A 19,211-nucleotide genomic window follows, 5' to 3' on the forward strand; every position below is an offset into this window, starting at 1 on the left:
TAATCTGCTTTAAATGGATTGTACAGAGATGGATCAACTGTAGAAGCAAAGTGATGAGTCTACTTTTTCATCCAGAAAAACTTTCAAGCCACATTAAGATGCAGAACTGAGAACTCTACATTATAGTGACGCCATATACAGTAAGCCCGCAACTTACACACATCTAACTCATGCACATTCAGCTTTATACATTTGGCAAGTATATATGAATAAATTAAAAGGGGGTGGGGTTCTGGGAAAAACAACTTTTGGCAATCCTGCCTGCCACTGAACCCAATGTGTTTTGACTATATGTGGCGTTAGGCGGGATCCCTGGAATGTAACCCCTGTGTAAGTTGTGGGTTTACTGTATAACAATAAAATAGAGAATGGACAATGACAGGAAGTACATTTTTTTTGCTATACTGAAATGAGGAATGTATTTGTGTGGATTGATACAGGAGAAATACCATTTGCAAAATCCATGTTCAGCATCAGCAACAAAGAAAAGTTACAAAACCACTGACAAATTATTGAAGGCATATCTGTTCATGTTTTCAATATTTCCATGCACCACATGCAGCATACCGTACACATGTAGCTTGACAACACTACTTCCCAGATTTTAAAAGAAATCCATTTATTAATTTGTGGTACTTTAAAAAATGTAGACTTTGAAACATGTTTATTACTGAAATTACTGTCAATATAATTACCAGCTATTTCAATAGTATGCATGCCATGTTCATATCTAAACCTTATTTTTTTAAACAAGTTTCTATATACCACAATATAACTTTGATAGTTTGAAGTTTAATAACCTTTTTGGTTTCAAGCATCTCCAGGTCCTTTTTTTTAAAAAAAGGAATTAACCAAAACTTATTAAATCTGAAATAAATTTCTGAACTACATATTCACTGCAACAGGAAGAGAGCCAAACAAAATATTTTGGCAAATATGTTACCATATAGGAGGTATGTTAAGGAAATGTTTGCTTGCACAAGAGGACAAACAACAACCGGCCTCAAAAAGTATTTCTGTGTTCTGTCTTTTGGTTATTTGTAACTTTCTCACGCATGAAGAATGACAAAATACTGTAGTTTTTTAACAATAAAGGGGGTAGTTTTATGTTTATAGTAGGACAAATGAATATCATTGGACAATCTGGACGAAGTATGTTATACATGTCCACACCTACAATTTTAAATAACAACACTTTTATTGATGAGTGTCCAATTACTCTTTAATGAGTGGTATTCAATTAAGTTTTACTCAGAGCAGACCCATTGAAATTAGTTAATATGACCAATTTAGGTTAATTCCAGTGGATCTACTCTGAGTAAATCTTAATTGCATACCACCCTATATTATTGGCTACTAAATGCAATGCATTTTGCCTTCAATTATTTTGACTGTTTAAGAATCAGGATACTTAGTGTTATGTACTTTTGTTCAGGGAATGGAATAAATGTTATCAAAACTGGGTATGAAAGTGAGAAATACTGGTGCAAAGCTTAAAGCAGACCTGCTTCCTCATCCTCCTCCTCCTCTTCCTCATCATCTGAACTTGATGACAAGGGAGTTGCTGGAGAGCTAGCTTGATTATTAACATATCCACCATACTGCATGCCTGTGAAGTGGAAAGCACAAATACAAGAATCAGACACACAGAAAAGGTGAGAAACTGAAAGCACAAATCAGAGCATTAAGTGACAGCAAAACCAGGCATTACAAAAGACACCCAAACATGAAAAGTGAGTTACCCAATCCATACCAGAAAAGTTTTGTCTTTACAGAAAAACAGACGCTTTTTATTGCAGTAGTTTGGTTAATTATTAGCGGTAGACAAAGAAATTTAGTAGAATTAGAACACACAGTTCATCCTCCAGAGATAGTGAAACAGCTCTCTTAATTAAGTCAGAGAATTTTTTTAAGTAGTTGAAGTAGTTTTGAGACCCGTTTTTTAAAAAGTTGGGTGGATTTCACATTTTGACACAGTGATATTAATTGTCCATTGAGGAAAAACAGATTTCACTAGTTATCATTAGCATATAGTGGTAATATCAATTTCAAAAGTGCTAATACTTAATGAGTGTTATTTTCCTTAATCCACACAACTTAAACTTCCAAATGATGTCACCGAAGCTCCACATAAAGGGTCACACTTTAAATGAATTTTTGACTCTCTCTCTCTATGAAAAGTTACTTATATTCACAAGTTGACCATAAGTGAATGGAAATGCCACTTCTAGTCACAGAACCTCTTTCCATTTATAGAATGGAACCTTTGGATCAAATACAATGAATTTATACACAGCTGGCAAAAAACATATCCATAAAACAAAGGTATTATTAAAGTGCTTCTAAGATCGACAGAATACTTTTTTGTTGCCAGTCAGATTTCATTTAGCAGAACCTATGCAAATATAGAGCTTGAGACTGTGAGACTTGGATACCTAAACGATAGTCTCAGCATTCATATACCCAACCAGACTGCATGCGGCAGGGGGCCTGCAGATAGCACCTCCTCAAGAGATCTGTTTCATATGATGTAGGCAATGAGCCTTTAGTGTGATGACACCTACCCTTTGGAACTCCCTCCTGTTAAGTATCAGAAAGGTGTCATCTCTGTTGCCTTTACAATGCCTACCAAACACCTTCCTTTTTCAACAAGCCTTTTAGATGGAGATTCTTATCTCAATCTGTATCTGTACTGGATCCAAATTTATTTTTATTGTGGACGTTTCATGTAGGGGATTTACAAATAAAATAAACTTCAGCTAATACCTTAATATATTTGCAGCGTATTAGTCTCTACATGAGTAGTACATGTAAGAGTCATAACACAAAGGCTTTATAGCGTGCCAGGGTTAAGTTCACAAACACATGCACAGTTCAGCTGTGCTTACTTCCATGAGACTTGCTCCTGAGTGAACTTGCAAATAATCAAGCTGATTAGGTGTGGGGATGGGAAAGGAATTTACCAGTTAAAACACAGAGTGGACAACTATAATATAAATGTGGTAATAAGGAGGAATTAAGAAGTTGGTAATATTTTTTCTACTATTGGTACATCAATCTAAGCTATGACAGCACATCTGTTATATCTGCATACCGAAGTCACTCACAATGAACTCATTCTGACCTCAAATGAAACTAGGGGAGGGAGAATACAAAAAAGAAACCCTGTGACCCCCTTTTCTCAGATTTAGGCTGAATTACTATTCATACCTTTGAAACCTTGACACCAAGTTACAGAATTAAGTATGTCACTCTTTGTTTAAGGCAAAGAGGTGACTTAAAAATACTACCCTCTAAATCTGTTTGGATGTCTTAGTTGTTGCAGAAACCCATGGTCTGTTCAATACTAAGAACAGGTTGCCAGTAACACATTACACCAGTGATGTACACTGGTCCCCTTCCATCTTTCATATCAATATAAGGTAATGATACAGACTTATAAATCCCTAACTGATTTGAAGCCATTTATTACCATGCTCTCTACCCCTCTGCACCATTACAATCTCCAAAATCAGAACAGCACCTTCTTACGACTTAGTAGGACTTGCATAGCAGCATTCTTCGTAGCTGTCTTATCAATACCTCTCCCTCAGAAACTTGAAAAGTCAGACTATTACTATTTACCAAAGCACTGGCTACAAACTCTTAAAACTTTATGTGGTAGTCCCTGGAGCTCCCATTAAAAGGCTCACATTCAGCCAAGCCTACTGATTCCTGAATATATTTTGACTATATTTCTGTAAATTTACCATACATACATCATCCTTGTAAAAGGCTCCTACTTGAAAAGTATGATTCTGCCTCTTGCAATTGTAATTTGACAACTGAGTAGGTTGCCTTGCACATATCTTTCTAGATATACAAATGGAATCTGTGCTCACCTTGAAATGAGAATGCAAAAGTAAAGATGCTTTCTTAAGCAGCTTGCACACAGTGCGAGTGTATATATTATAAAACACAATGTATCTTGATATATAAACAAACACAATAACAAGAGCCAAATCTTACAGAAGTGCTAGCTAGAATTAATATTAAATTATTACTTGCACTGGGATAAAAAGGTAAAGGTACCCCTGCCCGTACGGGCCAGTCGTGTCCCACTCTAGGGTTGTGTGCCCATCTCACTTAAGAGGCCGGGGGCCAGCGCTGTCCGGAGACACTTCCGGGTCACGTGGCCAGCGTGACAAGCTGCATCTGGCAAGCCAGCACAGCACACGGAAACGCAGTTTACCTTCCCGCTAGTAAGCGGTCCCTATTTATCTACCTGCACCCGGGGGTGCTTTCGAACTGCTAGGTTGGCAGGTGCTGGGACCGAGAAACGGGAGCGCACCCCGCCGCGGGGATTTGAACCGCCGACCTGACGATCGGCAAGTCCTAGGCACTGAGGTTTTACCCACAGCGCCACCCGCATCCCTTTGCACTGGGATAGATGAGCACATAAAACCGAGAAAAATGAACTCTTTAGAAATCATTAATTTCAAATTGTAGGGCAATTTCAAAATGTAGACACTTTAATTCATCTTCTAGTTTTATACCTTCTTGAAGCAAAGGATCAGATGGTTGTGTAAGGGAAGAGGAAGTGGTGGGCTTCGTTGTCTTTTCCACAACAGGTGTTCTTATTGAAGAAGTAACAGCTGAAGACGCTCCCTGGGCAGGTTTTATATGCTGAATATTCTGGTTTACAAGATGCGGTGACCCTGAAATACGAACCAAAAAGTGGGAAATGCACTTTTGTATTTTGAAATGTACCGTATTTTTCGTTCTATAGGACGCACCGGTCCATAGGACGCACCTCGTTTTTTGGGGGGGGAAATGAATAAAAAAAATTATTCCCCCCCCCCCGCGGCTGCCGCCCCAAGCCTCGCGTGCTTCGGGCGACAGACTGCCGCCCCAAGCCTTGCGCGCTCGGCGGGACCTCCTGCCGGGCGCGCAAGGCTTGCAGACACTCGCCCGAAGCAAGGGGAGCCCTCTGGAGGGCTCCCCGTGCTTCGGGCGACAAGCTGCAGCCCCAAGCCTTGCGCGCTGGGCGGGACCTCCTGCCGGGCGCGCAAGGCTTGCAGACACTCGCCCGAAGCAAGGGGAGCCCTCCGGAGGGCTCCCCGTGCTTCGGGCGACAAGCTGCAGCCCCAAGCCTTGCGCGCTGGGCGGGACCTCCTGCCGGGCGCGCAAGGCTTGCAGACACTCGTCCGAAGCACGGGGAGCCCTCCGGAGGGCTCCCCGTGCTTCGGGCGACAAGCTGCAGCCCCAAGCCTTGCGCGCTCGGCGGGACCTCCTGCCGGGCGCGCAAGGCTTGCAGACACTCGCCCGAAGCACGGGGAGCCCTCCGGAGGGCTCCCCGTGCTTCGGGCGACAAGCTGCAGCCCCAAGCCTTGCGCGCTGGGCGGGACCTCCTGCCGGGCGCGCAAGGCTTGCAGACACTCGCCCGAAGCACGGGGAGCCCTCCGGAGGGCTCCCCGTGCTTCGGGCGACAAGCTGCAGCCCCAAGCCTTGCGCGCTGGGCGGGACCTTCTGCCGGGCGCGCAAGGCTTGCAGACACTCGCCTGAAGCACGGGGAGCCCTCCGGAGGGCTCCCCGTGCTTCGGGCGACAAGCTGCCGCCCGAAGCCTCGCGCGCTCGGCGGGACCTCCTGCCGGGCGCGCAAGGCTTGCAGACACTCGCCCGAAGCACGGGGAGCCCTCCGGAGGGCTCCCCGTGCTTCGGGCGACAGGCTGCCGCCCCAAGCCTTGCGCGCTGGGCGGGACCTCCTGCCGGGCGCGCAAGGCTTGCAGACACTCGCCCGAAGCATGGGGAGCCCTCCGGAGGGCTCCCCGTGCTTCGGGCGACAGGCTGCTGCCCCAAGCCTCGCGCGCTCGGCGGGACCTCCTGCCGGGCGCGCAAGGCTTGCGGACACTCGCCGGGGCTGCAGGCTGCTGCCTGCAAGCCTTGTGAGCCCGCGGGAACTCCCACCGGGCTTGCAAGGCTTGCGGATAGCTTCCTGAAGCCTGGAGAGCGAGAGGGGTCGGTGCGCACCGATGCCTCTCGCTCTCCAGGCTTCAGCGAAAGCCTGCATTCGCTCCATAGGACGCACACACATTTCCCCTTCATTTTTGGAGGGGAAAAAGTGCGTCCTATGGAGCGAAAAATACGGTAACTGGAAACAGTTACACTGATTAACAGTTTTCACAGCTGAAACCATGTAAGTCTGCTGCAGCAATGAAAGTTTTGTAGCTAACAGATTTACTGAGGCACAGAACTTTATCAGATACAGTGGCACCTCCGGTTACAAACTTAATTCGTTCTTAACCTGAAACCGTTCTTAACCTGAGGTACCACTTTAGCTAATGGGGCCTCCCGCTGCCACCACCACCGTGTGATTTCTGTTCTCATCCTGAGGTAAAGTTCTTAACCCAAGGTACTACTTCCAGGTTATTGGAGTCTGTAACCCGAAGTCTTTGTAACCCGAGGTGTTTATAACCCGAAGTACCACTGTACATGATTATTCTCAGTTTGCAAGAATATAGATTCACATGGACATATACGGATTGAGAAAAATACTGTCAACTGCTGGCCAAACTGCCATGACAACTCTATATTAAGTGTATGTGATGCATGCCAAATAAAGTGAGCCTTCTCAACAGGAGTTAACAGGTTAAAACACAATCTTCCTAGCATTATTATGCTAAATGAAACACTTCTAATGAGGAGATCACTGTTTAGACTGAGATTTAAACAAACAGAAACAAACTTAATGATGAATTCTAGTCCAGATAGTTCATGTGGTAGTCTTCCTTTTAACTTCACCCCCCCTTTTTTTTAAGATTGGTGATGATTGATCATCAGTATGCACAACCACTGCTGCTGCTACTTATACCAGGGCATGTCAATTTAGGGAGTGAAACTTAATGCTTGCAAATTTACTCGGGGGGGGGGGTCCTTTAAAACATTTTGGGTGTATTATTTTTGTGTTTGGGCAAATTTCACTTGGCAAGTCTATGTTTGATGAAGAAGCACAATTCCTTGGCATTTGGAAAACCAAGAAAATTTAATTTTACCTTTGAAAATGTCATGTAATTCTTAATAATAATAATATATAACAATAATGATAAGATATAACTGCAAGTGATTTGGAATATAACTTGCCAAGTAGAATCTATGATTCTATTATTCTACTTGGCAATCATTTTTAGTGATTTCCATGCAACTTTACACACATTTTAATTACCAAGCAAACCTAAATTATATTAATTTAACCAAAATATCTTTTGAAATCCCAAGGCATGTTACAACTTTTTAGCACCCCTCATTTTTGGAATTTGAAAGTTGAAAAATTTAACACGCCCTACAGTTACACACACACATATGTATATGAGAGGGAGCAAGAGAAATACAACACAGAACTGAGGACAAGCATTTAAGAAAACGAAGAACTAGTCTCTAGTCCCCGTGCACATTGGCGAAGCACATATAAAAGCATGCCCTGTTCCGACCCCATTTTGTCATCTTCCGGGTCTGAAAGGAACCAAGCTTTAGCGATTTTGTGTAATTTGGATGCTCCTAAAAATGGTTGCTGCTTATATATTAAAATTAACACTGCCTGAATTTCTTACATGCTCAGATATGAACCAATCAAGTCACTGTAATACATACATCAGCCTTGTCTATTCCAGGCAATATGATTTATTAGTATCACATTTTTTTAAAAAAATGCAAATTAATTGCATGGAAGCAGTCAAATTCAAAAACATGACTGTAGGTATGTGCTAAACAGTATTCTCACTGCACAAACCAGAACATGCTCCAACAGTACATAATAAGCACATCTGGTTGTGTAGCTCAGGCTGGACTTATGGGGGGAAAGGATCTTTATTTAAGCAAAGGGAAAAAGTGCTTGGGGTAATGAAGCTTGGTGAGGGAAGGTGGTGGGTAGGATTCAGCTCTCTTCATTAACACACCCCTTTTGTTGTAAAAAGTAGACCCCTCCCAACCTTTTTTAAAACATGAATGGTGCAGGTAAACGAATAGATAAATGTACTGTGTCACATCCAGTTTGGTTCTTTGTGCAATACCTGTGCCTGTCGGGTTGCTTGCTTGTGGCAAGGATCCTGCAAAGCTTCCACTATGGTTTTTCTGAGCCAGCTGGAGCTCTGGGGCAGACCATGTTGCAGAACTTTGACTCAAAGGAACCCTCTGCTGCCCTGCAGGTGGTGCTCTATTTTGACTGGAAGAATAAGCATTTGCCTCTACTGGATGTCCAAAAGCTGGTGTGTTGTGAGAAGCAGTCACTTGCCCATATGGACTGCCGACGGACATAGGATATGAAACGTTAGGATAAGCAGCACTAGAGGCAACATGTGTGGCATAGGGACCAGAAGGAGCAACAAATCCCTGAGATGGAACTGAAGAGCTGGCAGAGTGCAAGGCTGGATTACTATAGGGACTACCAAAGGAGGAATATGACTGTGAAATGCTGGTATGTAACTGGGACGCTGACGAAACCATTCCTGGGACAGGTCCAGATGATTCTACAATATGAGGTTCTCTATTGTACAAGTACTGTGATCCCTGCATGCTCAACATCTTGGGAGTCATAGAAGATGCATTAACATTTTGTGCCTGTGCTGAATAGTGGGCAGAATAATAATCAGCACCATAGTGGTTATCCAGCTGCGAAGGGATAATGTTATTGGGCACTTGTGAGTAGTGTCCTGATGGAGCACTATAGTTCTGAGGATGTGATCCATATCCAGGGGAGAACGGCATCTGATTCTGAATTGGACCTGGGGGGAAAGGGAGAAAAATCAGTATATTAAAGTTGTAGAGATCATCTCTTTAAAGGATGTCAAACCACTTAAGACACTATGGTAGTTATGCAGTACATAAAGTGTTTAAAAAATAAATTTTAAAAGTCATGATATACACCTCTTAAAAATCATTAGTGCCTTTTTATTATTTATTTTATCTATGCATATTTAAAAAATTGAGTGGTTTACATAAAAAGCATAACAATATTCAGTTTTCCTAAAAACCTGGGGAAAATGACATTTAAAAATGTAACATTTTGTAATACATTCACTCATCTGGAATACGTCCAAGCAGTAACAATGCAGGCAGCATGTTACAAACACTGTTACAAACACACACTTTTGCAACAACCTGGGCAATTACACAAGTAGTAAACCTTAAAGCAGTTTAGATTGAAACTTCATGTGTCACATGTGTGTATCAAAAACAGTATTATATATAACTGAAATTATACTGTTGAATGGCATCTATGCAGTGAAGAGTTTTCCCAGAAAGACAGCAGATAGTGCAGTTTAGCTATTCTGGGTGCCAAAGGCAGCTTATAATTCTGGGCCATCTTGCAATGAGAATCAGAGATGTATACTTATAATTCCGCATCCTATTTTGCACACAAGAGCCAGAGTGACAAAAGAACCTATATCAGGGTATAAATATTTAAATTAAAACAAACAAGTAAAAAGCTGGACTAGGGGTATTTGGTGAGCTTGGCTCTGTCCTGGGTGTGGGAAATACATAATTTCCAACCATGATTATGTGTATGCTTTGTAAAACAACAGTAACCAGCTATGACTTCTATCCATGTCCATTAGAGTTAATGAAGATCAGCTAGACCCGCTGCTAATTTACATGTTATCTGAGCTTATGCATAATTTACTCAGAAACAAGTATGCCAACTTTAATAGGACTTACTCAGTGACAGACAGTGACCTCCTTTGTAAATATTTATATCAGGCTGTAAGTTTGTTAACCTCCTTTCAGAAACCATGCTCCTGATAGTCTCAATACTAATTATAAGTGATGCTTAGGAGAGAAGCTACCTTAAACAGAGTCAGACCATTGGTCCCTTCAGCTCAGTATGGGCAGCAGCTCTTACTGGGTTTCCAAAATGGCTCTTTTCCAGCCCTGCCTGGATAGGCCAGACACTGAATCTGGGACCTTGTGCATGCAAAGCATGTACACAATCACTGAGCTATGGCCCTCTCTCCAATCATACTCCTAGCAGTACTAGTAACGTAAGCTTAGTTCACACATGGAATTTCTCAATCTTACTGAGTCCCATTGTATTTAACAGGGCTCACATCCCAGTTAAGTGTATACTGGATTGCAGCCATAATTCATCTTTATCCGACTAAAAAACCTAGAAATTGGGATTTCACCTAACTTATTTCAGTGTCAGTTCCAGCAATTACATACTGAATAACTAGAGAAAGAAGGATCATTAGTACAGGTTAAGATAAAGTACCTTAAAGGTCACCTTACACCAATGGTGGCTAAAAACACTGGCTAAAATGATTATGATACTACTGATCTGCTGCTTATCACAGAGGTTGTGAAATTGCAGTCTGAGATCCATCTTAGCATACATCACCTGATTAGCACTAAGAGCAAGCTCCGAAGGTGAGACGTCAGTATCAACATCAAGCAGCTGAGAAACCACCCTAAAAGGAGCTCCTCTCGCCATCCATTAGGTGCTGGGCACTGAGAGGGAGACCAGACTTCAAAAGGGGCCCCATCTAAGTGCCCATCAGCTGCTCAGCACCAAAAGAACCCCAATAAATGGCTGCAATGGGGTCCCCTTACCTTTACAGAGTTCCCAATGGGAAATCTCTTGTGCAGCCAATAAAGGTCACATCTTTACCTGCCCCACACCTGACATAACATATGCTATCCAGTGTTGGGCACACAACCATATTTTAGGGGAAACCGCCTTGCAGGCCTTATTAGGCTCATGGGCTGGAGTTAGTCCAACATCAGAAAGAACAAAAATGGCCTTTGGACTGATCACCTTTGAGGTACCTTCCAACTCTGTTCTATGAATTATATTTTCTAAAACAAAACCCAAGATGTTTTGTCTAATTCCCTGTCCACAACTGTTATTCAAGAAGCACAAGTCCTGTAGCACTGTAAAGACCATCAACTTTTTTGTGATTTGAGTTTTTATAGGCTAGACTAGATTCTATTTCTCAAGGTATGATCATTGAATCGCTGTCCATGAGGTTTGGAAATACTAGAGTAGTTTGTTTTCTACTAAGAAGTCATGATGAAATCAGATTCATTTGGGGCTTTTGGATTTGTCCAAGTTTTATTTTAAAAACTCCTATTAAAAGGAGAGGATACAATCCGCCAATTATAACATTTCCAAACTTTAAACTATTGCTGATTTCAGATGTGGGCTCACCACCAGCAGCCTACTGGGAGCACAATCCTATACACACTTACATAGGAGTAAGTCCCACTGAACTTTTGAGGAACCATGCATAGATAGGCTCAGAGTTTAACAGAAACTGAACATTCACTTAACAAGGGCTCTTCTGCTTACTGTACTGCATATATAACATTTTATTTGCATTTCTAACCACCTAAGCAATTGTACAAGGAGTGGTTACTCTTTAGGATAAAGCAAGCATTCTGAAAATTGTAAACTGCTCATCTAACATAGAAGCCTTTCTAAAGGAGAGAAATATACAGCCCTGACCTGCCACTCAAATGAGGTTCAGCCCAGCATGCCCCCAAACTAGTACGGAATCCAATTAGACACCTCCAAAACTCTCCTTGAAGCATTTCCAGGCTGCTACATCTCCACACCTTTAGACTGTGTACTAATAGTAAAGTTTAAAAGACAGCCTCAGCTTCATCCTTATTGACTCCTTCACTCCAGGCAGAGAAAAGGGAAGGGCTACTCATCAGAGCTGGGAGGGGCAGACACAAGGAGATGCATTGTGTATACATTTGTAGATTGCTGCCAATATAACTTTTCAGTTATTTAGCTACATCAGCATGGAAATATCATTTATAACTTTGAAAGAGTCCATTCTCTTTTCCTATAGTGAGAAAACCCCCTAAGAGAGCTGTTGGACTAAGCAGGAATACAGTTTTAAGAACAGGAGTTTATCCTGGAGTCCAGAGAAACAAGCTTAAGTATTCTGATCAGTAATAAAGTATTTGAATTCCACCAAATTTTTCATTTTTCATCACAGTTTAGTTTTGAGGAATATTATAAGCTCAACACATACTACCACACTCTTCAATCTTTTGCACCTGTTCATCTGCAATGGCCACACTTGGATATTTGCCCACAGCTTCATAAATCATGGTCCATTAAGCTGTAGATGGGTACCATGGAAATACAGTGGTACCTCAGAACTCAAATGGCTCTGTTGTCAAATGTTTCGGCTCCCGAATGCCAAAAACTCAGAAGTAAGTGCTCTGGTTTTCGAATGTTCCTCAGAACACGAACATCCGATGTGGCTTCCACTGTGCAAAAACCTAGCTGTTGGCCAATCAGAAGCTGCGCCTCAGAAGTCGAACGGTCTTTCAGAACAGATTACATTTGAGTTCCGAGATACCACTGTATATGGCTTTCTCACACCTCCCACTCCATTCTAGCCAGCTTTGGCACAGAAATTTTGGCTTGTATTAAAGCTAGCACTTCCTATTATGTCCAAATCAGACAACTCTGGCTTAATGTCAGTTAGCAACCTAGGACAGTCAACTTGAATCAGATCCTCTATTGTAGACCAAGGCGAATGAAACTGGAAGCATCTGCTTCCACTTTTAATGAATGAGAGTTCCCAATTATGTCTGAACTTGAGGGACTCTGGTTATTTTTAACTGTGGTTAGTCCACACCCCAGGATCATAAGCTACAATTTGATCCTGTCTTTTAACTTGAGATCCCAAAATCTGGACATAAGAGGAAGCCCTAGTTAAAAAGTGGAAGCAGATGTTTCCAATCTCCTCCCCTGGCAAATGGTGGGTGCACATGAGGTTGAGGTTTGCAGAAACCTCATGTAATGCTACACTAGTGTTTAGCTTTACATCCAAAAGGGCCCACAATCTGCTTGTGCAATATTGCTCTCAATAAGTTGTCTGATAGAATACGAATTCTGAAGCACAACCAAACTGCACACCTGGGCCAACACTTACTGGTTTGCTGCACTGTCGTACGGTAAGTTTATTGTCACAATGCAGCAAAACAGGGAGCATTGCTTTATCGCTAAAGCAAACAAGTCACTTCCTCTCCCATTACTAACACCCCCCTCCAAGATACACATTCATTCCGCATTTGGCTCAGCCCTATTTGCAACAGCTGCAATATGATTCTGCACCAAGCAAACCTGATTCCCTTCATTACAACCAGTTATAGCTAGTGCACATGCATGCTTAGCTCATCTACAGGCCAAGAAGAGCTGAAAAGTTGTAATGGAAGAGGCCAGGTATATAACTTGTACTGTCCCTACCCTACCCCCCCCCCCGCCCCCCAGAGTGGTATGGAAGACTCTACCATAGAACAATTGTGCTGCGCAGGTATACACATAAGCTATAGGAACTTCAACCATCTGCTACAGCATGAAACTATAAAGAACTCACAACTTGCTCACTACTCTTCAACAATAATAATAGTTAAGTTTAGTGACAGGTATGTGTTTATTGGTCACATGTAACCCACAATTTACCCAAAGAACATGTATACTGGTCAGTCAGTTGATTACGCTGAGACCTCTGAGATGTATGTTGGGCAAGTCACCTTATTTCTGCCTTAATAGAGGAACAGTGAATTCAGCCTAGGTTTATGACATCTAAAAACCTCAGCTCTAGCTACTGCATAATACTACTCTCAAAAGTTTATTTTTAATATGCACAGCATTCCCACACCTCTGGCAAAGGCCCCACAGATTAGAACTGCTAACAACAGTAACGTGATGCCCTATGATTTGCCACCAAGCAAGAATCATGTCCATCAAGAAGCAAACAAGCCTTTCTAAAACCATACTTTTGAGACCATGTATCTAAAAACTATCATACATTTAACAATGTCTTGTCTTCCAAGGGTAGCCAAAATAATTAAAAAATGAAAACCACATGAGAAGTCTTTGCCATTACCTGCTTGCAACAATGAGGGCTATAAAATTCTGGAATCCTCAGGATCCTGACAAAAATCCTCGAACTGAATAAACCATATGAAATACATGGTTTGGCTTACTCTTTTAAACGTTAGCTAAAGACTTTCTTTTGTTCATGAAGATTTATTCAACCACGATATCTGGTGAGTAAACTGCTTTAGATAAGTTTGTTTATTCAAACAAACTTACATTACTGTCAGCAGCACTTAAGTTATTTTAACTGTATTTAGAAACTTGTATTTTTGCCATAAATACTTTCTTTAAAGCTTTGAGAAAACTCCACAAATCTTTGGCAACGTTAACAAATTTACACTGAAATCCAAACCTTGGCCAGGCAGCAGTGAGGCTTAATAGAGCAGTAGGTCAACCACATCATCCACAGCCATGCTGCTCACCCTGGCTGGGTGTTCAGTGGGCAGAATAGGAAATTCCCCTCATGCGGAGTGACATTAGATTCACACCATCTCCCTAGACCAAAATGGGGCTGGGGGCTCGATTGCTATATAAATCTGTAGCTATCTTACTAAGCCCTTTAAATGGTTTTTGTTGTCATTGTTGTAGCAAATAACTTTATTCTACACATGCCAAGACATATGCAATTTTGATAATGCATACTTGTTCAAAAGAGATACAATCTAACCTGAGAATCTTTCACAAAACAAAAGCCTCCCAACCAAAAGGAGCAAAGCAGACTATCTGTGGTATGTTCTGTGTAACGTAACTGCTCTGCAGAATCAGAGCAAAGACTCAACTAGTTCAGCAACCTGTTTCCAACAAAAGCCATCCAGCTGCTTCTACAAAGCATTATCTTCATGTCTTTCAATTTATGGTGTAGATGCAATATGGAACATGGACAGTACTGCATCAAGAAGGCCACCAAAAACCTGGAAAAGGTGCAAGAAAGTCTCACAAAAATTGAGGGATTGGAGCACTTTTAAAAAAACAAAGTTCCTGAAGCAAAGTTCTTAATTCGAGGTACTATTTCTGGGTTAGCGGAGTCTGTAACCTGAAGCGTCTGTAACCTGAGGTACCACTGTACATCTTTATCCCAAGCATAATTAACTTCAAAAGGTGTGTCAGCGATCACCAGTTTAGATGACTTTAAAGGGAGATTGGAAAAAGTCAAAGGGTAGCACCACCAATGGCTATTAGCAACAACAATTAAATGGAACCTCTCCGTATTGTACATATTGCAAATTTTGGCAGTCTTCCCTTCTACAGCCCCAAAGGCCCGTCTGAGGTTTTGTTACAGTGTGTCGATCCCATGAAATAAACGTATACGTATGAATGCATGCCTTGAGCCAGTAAAGCCTTCCAGTCCCGTTTTCTGCCCTGGGTTCGTGCTCTTTCCCAGCTCCCTTTTCAAAAGCAACCGCCCTGCCACTGCTGAATACAGGATGCAGAACCTAACTTTGGGGAGCATAGGGACGGGGGGGGGGATCCCAAAAGCAGGGCGCAAGTCCCACCACCAAAGAAACCCCCATGGAAGTTAAGATACCCTGAAAGCCTTTAACATTTCCACGCTCACCTCGAAGTCAGCCTCCCTCCCCCTTTCTGCCCCACAACCCGCCCCTCACCTCCCGCTTGCTCCAACCCAGGACCTCCCCAGGGGGCTCCTTGCACCACCCCTTCCCGCCAGCCTGGCACGCCTCCCCTTCCCATCAGGAGCTGCCTTTGCCCCTCCCAGCTGCCCCCCCCCCACTTCCCACCTTCGCCCCCTGCACTGTGGGCCGACCCCACCCCTCATGCCCCCCCCCCACCAGGCCCCGCGCTCCCTTCAGCCTCAGCCCCTCTCCGCCGTCCTGGGCCCGGCCGGCCCCGCTGCTCCCTTACCGTTCTGACACAGCCCCACACCGCCCGAGGCTCTGAGGCTGGCGGGCCCCACGCTGGGCCCTCCCGGGAAGGAGGCGCCGGCGGAGCCGAGGGGCGGCGGGGGGAACCCTGTCGGGGGCACCGACATGGCGCGGCTCCTCCCCTTCCTCGGCTACTCCGGAAGGCGGCGGCGTGGCCCGGAGGAGAAGCAAGGCCTCCAACGGAACCGACTCTGAAGGGAACGCGCCGAGGACTCGCGACGTCGTTCCTCGGAAACCGACGCGCGACGTCTCCGCCCGCGCCGCTCCTTCGCAGCAGCAGCAGCAGCAGCCGCCCCAGCCCACAGCGACCCCTAGAGGCGGCGGCCAGCGCGAACGCTTCCTCAGCCAACGGGGAAGAATCGCGCTGGAAGTTCTTGGCGGTTCTCTTCGCCGTCAGCGCCCGGCACTCTGCGCATGCCTGCTGGAAACCCCACTATTAGAAAGGGGGAGGGAGGTCTGCACCTGTATGCGTGCAGGTAACGGAATGAAGCGGGATTAGGGGCGGTGCTTTGCTGGGGGAATGGAGCGCGCCGCTTCAGGGGGCGGACCGTATTTTGGAATATATTGCACTGCTGTTCCTCTTGTGGATGTGTGCAAATGGAAAGCTAGCAGTCGAAAATCTTCACTAAAGCTCCTCCACAACTGCTGAGTTGACTTTCCGGGCTCGCAGACGGCTTTTAGATAGATATAGAGACAGGAGGCGCATTCAAAAGCGCACTTCCCCACCTGCGGTGTGGAGTGGTGCAATCCAGCCGCAGAAAGCAGCCTGACCTGGAAGAGAGAACTAAGACGTCGGGTGCCTCCTTCCTTGCCCTGCAGACGGAGCTCTGACATCAGTAGGGCCAAGGAGGGGGCAGACTGGAGGCTTGTCTTTTTTTTTTTTAAATAAGATATTTATTGAAATTTTCAAAATGTTACAAACTAAAATAAAAACAGAAAAAAATACAAAATAAAAATGATTAACAATATGGAAAAAGAAAGAAAACAAACCCCTTCCAACCATACAAGTACAAATTCAAAAATAAGAAAAAGAGACAGAAAAAACAAACAAAAATACACCACCAACAATTAAGAACATTTAAAAACAAATTCATTATTCTCGAATCCTCAACTGTCATTACCTTCTTTCTTTGACCTCCTCCTCCTCCCTTTCTTTGTATCCTAGTTATTAATTATCCCAGCAAATCCTTTCCATATTTCATAATATTCTGTCATTATATTACCCTAAACTGTTTTAATCTTATCTTTCTATAAGAAAATAAACCTTAAAGCTTAAAACTTAAATCTTATCCTTACCAACTTCTCATAACCATAATATTCTTTCATAATTCTTTAAACATCTTTACTAAAGCCGAGTAATTTCATTCCAACATTTTTCTGACATTCATCAATTTTATAAAACAGTCCTAATGGTAGAAAAAAAAAAATACAAACAGATCCAATCTTCATCCAACGTCCCTTCCTCCTGGTTCCGGGTTTTGTCAGTCCTTATTATCCCATCGATCTAGCCCATTAACCTGGCAACCTTATATCCGAGGCCCTCAAGTCTCTTCCATGTCGCTTCCGCAGCTCTTCTTCATATTTGTATCTGTATTTTCCCTTGTCTCCTGCTCGTGGTAACTCCAGCTTGGCAATATTTTTAACCCTTCTCGACAGATCAGCCCCTTTTCCATATTCAGCACTAAATTCCATATGGTATTTAAAGGCATGTTTCAAAAATCCTCCAAAATTAAGAGCCCCCACAGTCCCAAACATCTCACGGCCCATTGCCAGATTTGAAAAGTCCAAACATCCCAGCATAGGGGGGTCAATCCAGCCCCCCAGTTCCAAGCCAAACCAAACTTTTTCTTTCCAAATCTGGCTTTTTCCAAGTTCATTTGTCAAATCCGAAAACTCATATTCCTGTTGGGCCTGTTCTGTCAGGACACACTCCTGATTTAATTCCTGGGTGGGCTCCACATATTTTCCCACTGTCTGTTCAAAATTTCCCACTGCCTGTTCAAAATTTCTTGTCGAGGTCGCCATCAAATTCATCTTCTCATGTAACTGTTCCAGTAGGGCATTTGTTTTATAGAAAGCACACAACAGAGCTTCTGAATACATTGTCCTGCAAGGTCAAATGCCTATTCCCACGATTGTAATCTGTAACAGCTGCCGGCTCCCTGGAGTTGGTTACAGTTTCACAGTCTCCCTCTAGGGGGAAAACTTCTATTTGTTCTTGCAACAAAGTTTCCCTTTTTGAGATACTTTGCCAATATTTGTCCCTTTAAAATGCGAAGGGAAACAATGGAATCACTGTGTTTCTCTTCTTTTAGCTATCTGTCAAAAACGTTTGTCTCTGGTCAATGAACTTCAAACGTCAGTCCTGACACCCCGCTCCAAGATCAGGACGGAGGAAAGTTGCTTTACTTTAAACTCACTTTAAACAGTCCGAAAAAGATCCCCCTACTTCTCCTGCTGTCAAAGGGGGGGTTCCACAATTTTAAATGATGAAATCCAATCCTTTAAAGGTGATTTTCTGAGTTCTAGTTTACGTTGTCTTTGCTTTATTCTGTCTACAAAAGAACGGAAGGCTGACTTCCTGTTTAGACCTTCCCGTTCAGTACCAAATTGAAATAAATTTTTTAAAATCCAATTCCTTTCTGCTCGCAAGTCTTTATTTAAGGTCCAGTTGTTCAAAGTTTAAGTACTCACGGGTGCTTATTTTAGAGTCCAAATTGTCCCAGGAAAAAGGTAGCGTTCTCCGGCAACGGCTATGCGGCTTCACTCCACGGAAATAGCAGTTGACTCACAGCACCGCGCCACTTCCCCCTCTTCACTTCGGAGCCCGTTAGTGGGTTCCTTAGCGAGTTGGGGGGGGCGCTAAAGGTGCCCGCCGAGTCCCATGGTCACAGGCTTCATCCGCCTGTGATTTTTAAAAGGGTCCCCGCTTCGCCGTAGCGGAGAAGACCCGTTTCCTGCGGAGCTAGTCCCTCCAGTTCAGAGGGAGTCCGCCATTGCCGATGGCGCCACCCCGGAAGTGGACTGGAGGCTTGTCAGGGACAGAAGATGAAGGCACAGATCCGGAGGATCCATGACCTTTCCAATCCCCCAAACAAAATCCTCAAATCAGGGACAAAACCGCACGACTCTGGAAGCTGGCTGCTGAACTTCCCCCTCCCATTCTTCCTCTTTTATAAGAAAGCGGTAGCTGAATGTATTACTGTGGTTTGCTTGCTTTTTTTTTTGCATTTATTTTGAAAGCCTCATAAATTATCTTCCATATGTAGCATTCACCCTGTGATTAAAACCATCTAGGAAACCCAGATGTGCTGGCAGAAGGAACACCAGACTCCCAAGTAAATTCCATATGAACCTAGATCCATTTTTTCCTTCATTGATAATGAATGGGGCCACATTAGCAGGATCTGGCTATTCAGCCTATATACAATTAAAGGCATTGTTCAGCCAGCAGC

At 43.4% G+C, this 19,211-nt stretch overlaps 1 protein-coding gene across 2 annotated transcripts in view; it reads right to left on the reverse strand.

Annotated features, from left to right (window-relative positions):
* Nucleotides 1-16,023, reverse strand: part of SEC24B (SEC24 homolog B, COPII coat complex component) — a 41,068-nt gene extending 25,045 nt beyond the window's left edge. Inside the window, exons 1-4 of one of the 2 annotated variants that reach the window (XM_081022193.1) lie at nucleotides 15,737-16,023; nucleotides 8,046-8,756; nucleotides 4,536-4,697; nucleotides 1,505-1,609 (exon numbers count right to left, since the gene is read on the reverse strand). In XM_081022193.1, the coding sequence (XP_080878319.1) occupies nucleotides 1,505-1,609; nucleotides 4,536-4,697; nucleotides 8,046-8,756; nucleotides 15,737-15,863 (1,105 nt within the window). In that variant the 5' untranslated portion in view covers nucleotides 15,864-16,023. The remainder of the gene's footprint in view (nucleotides 1-1,504; nucleotides 1,610-4,535; nucleotides 4,698-8,045; nucleotides 8,757-15,736) is intronic. The other variant, XM_081022194.1, reaches the window with a different exon arrangement.
* Nucleotides 16,024-19,211: the final 3,188 nt, after the last annotated feature.

Source organism: Podarcis pityusensis (genome assembly GCF_964106645.2).
Source record: "Podarcis pityusensis genome assembly, chromosome: 9".
In the NCBI taxonomy this organism is placed as follows: domain Eukaryota; kingdom Metazoa; phylum Chordata; class Lepidosauria; order Squamata; family Lacertidae; genus Podarcis; species Podarcis pityusensis.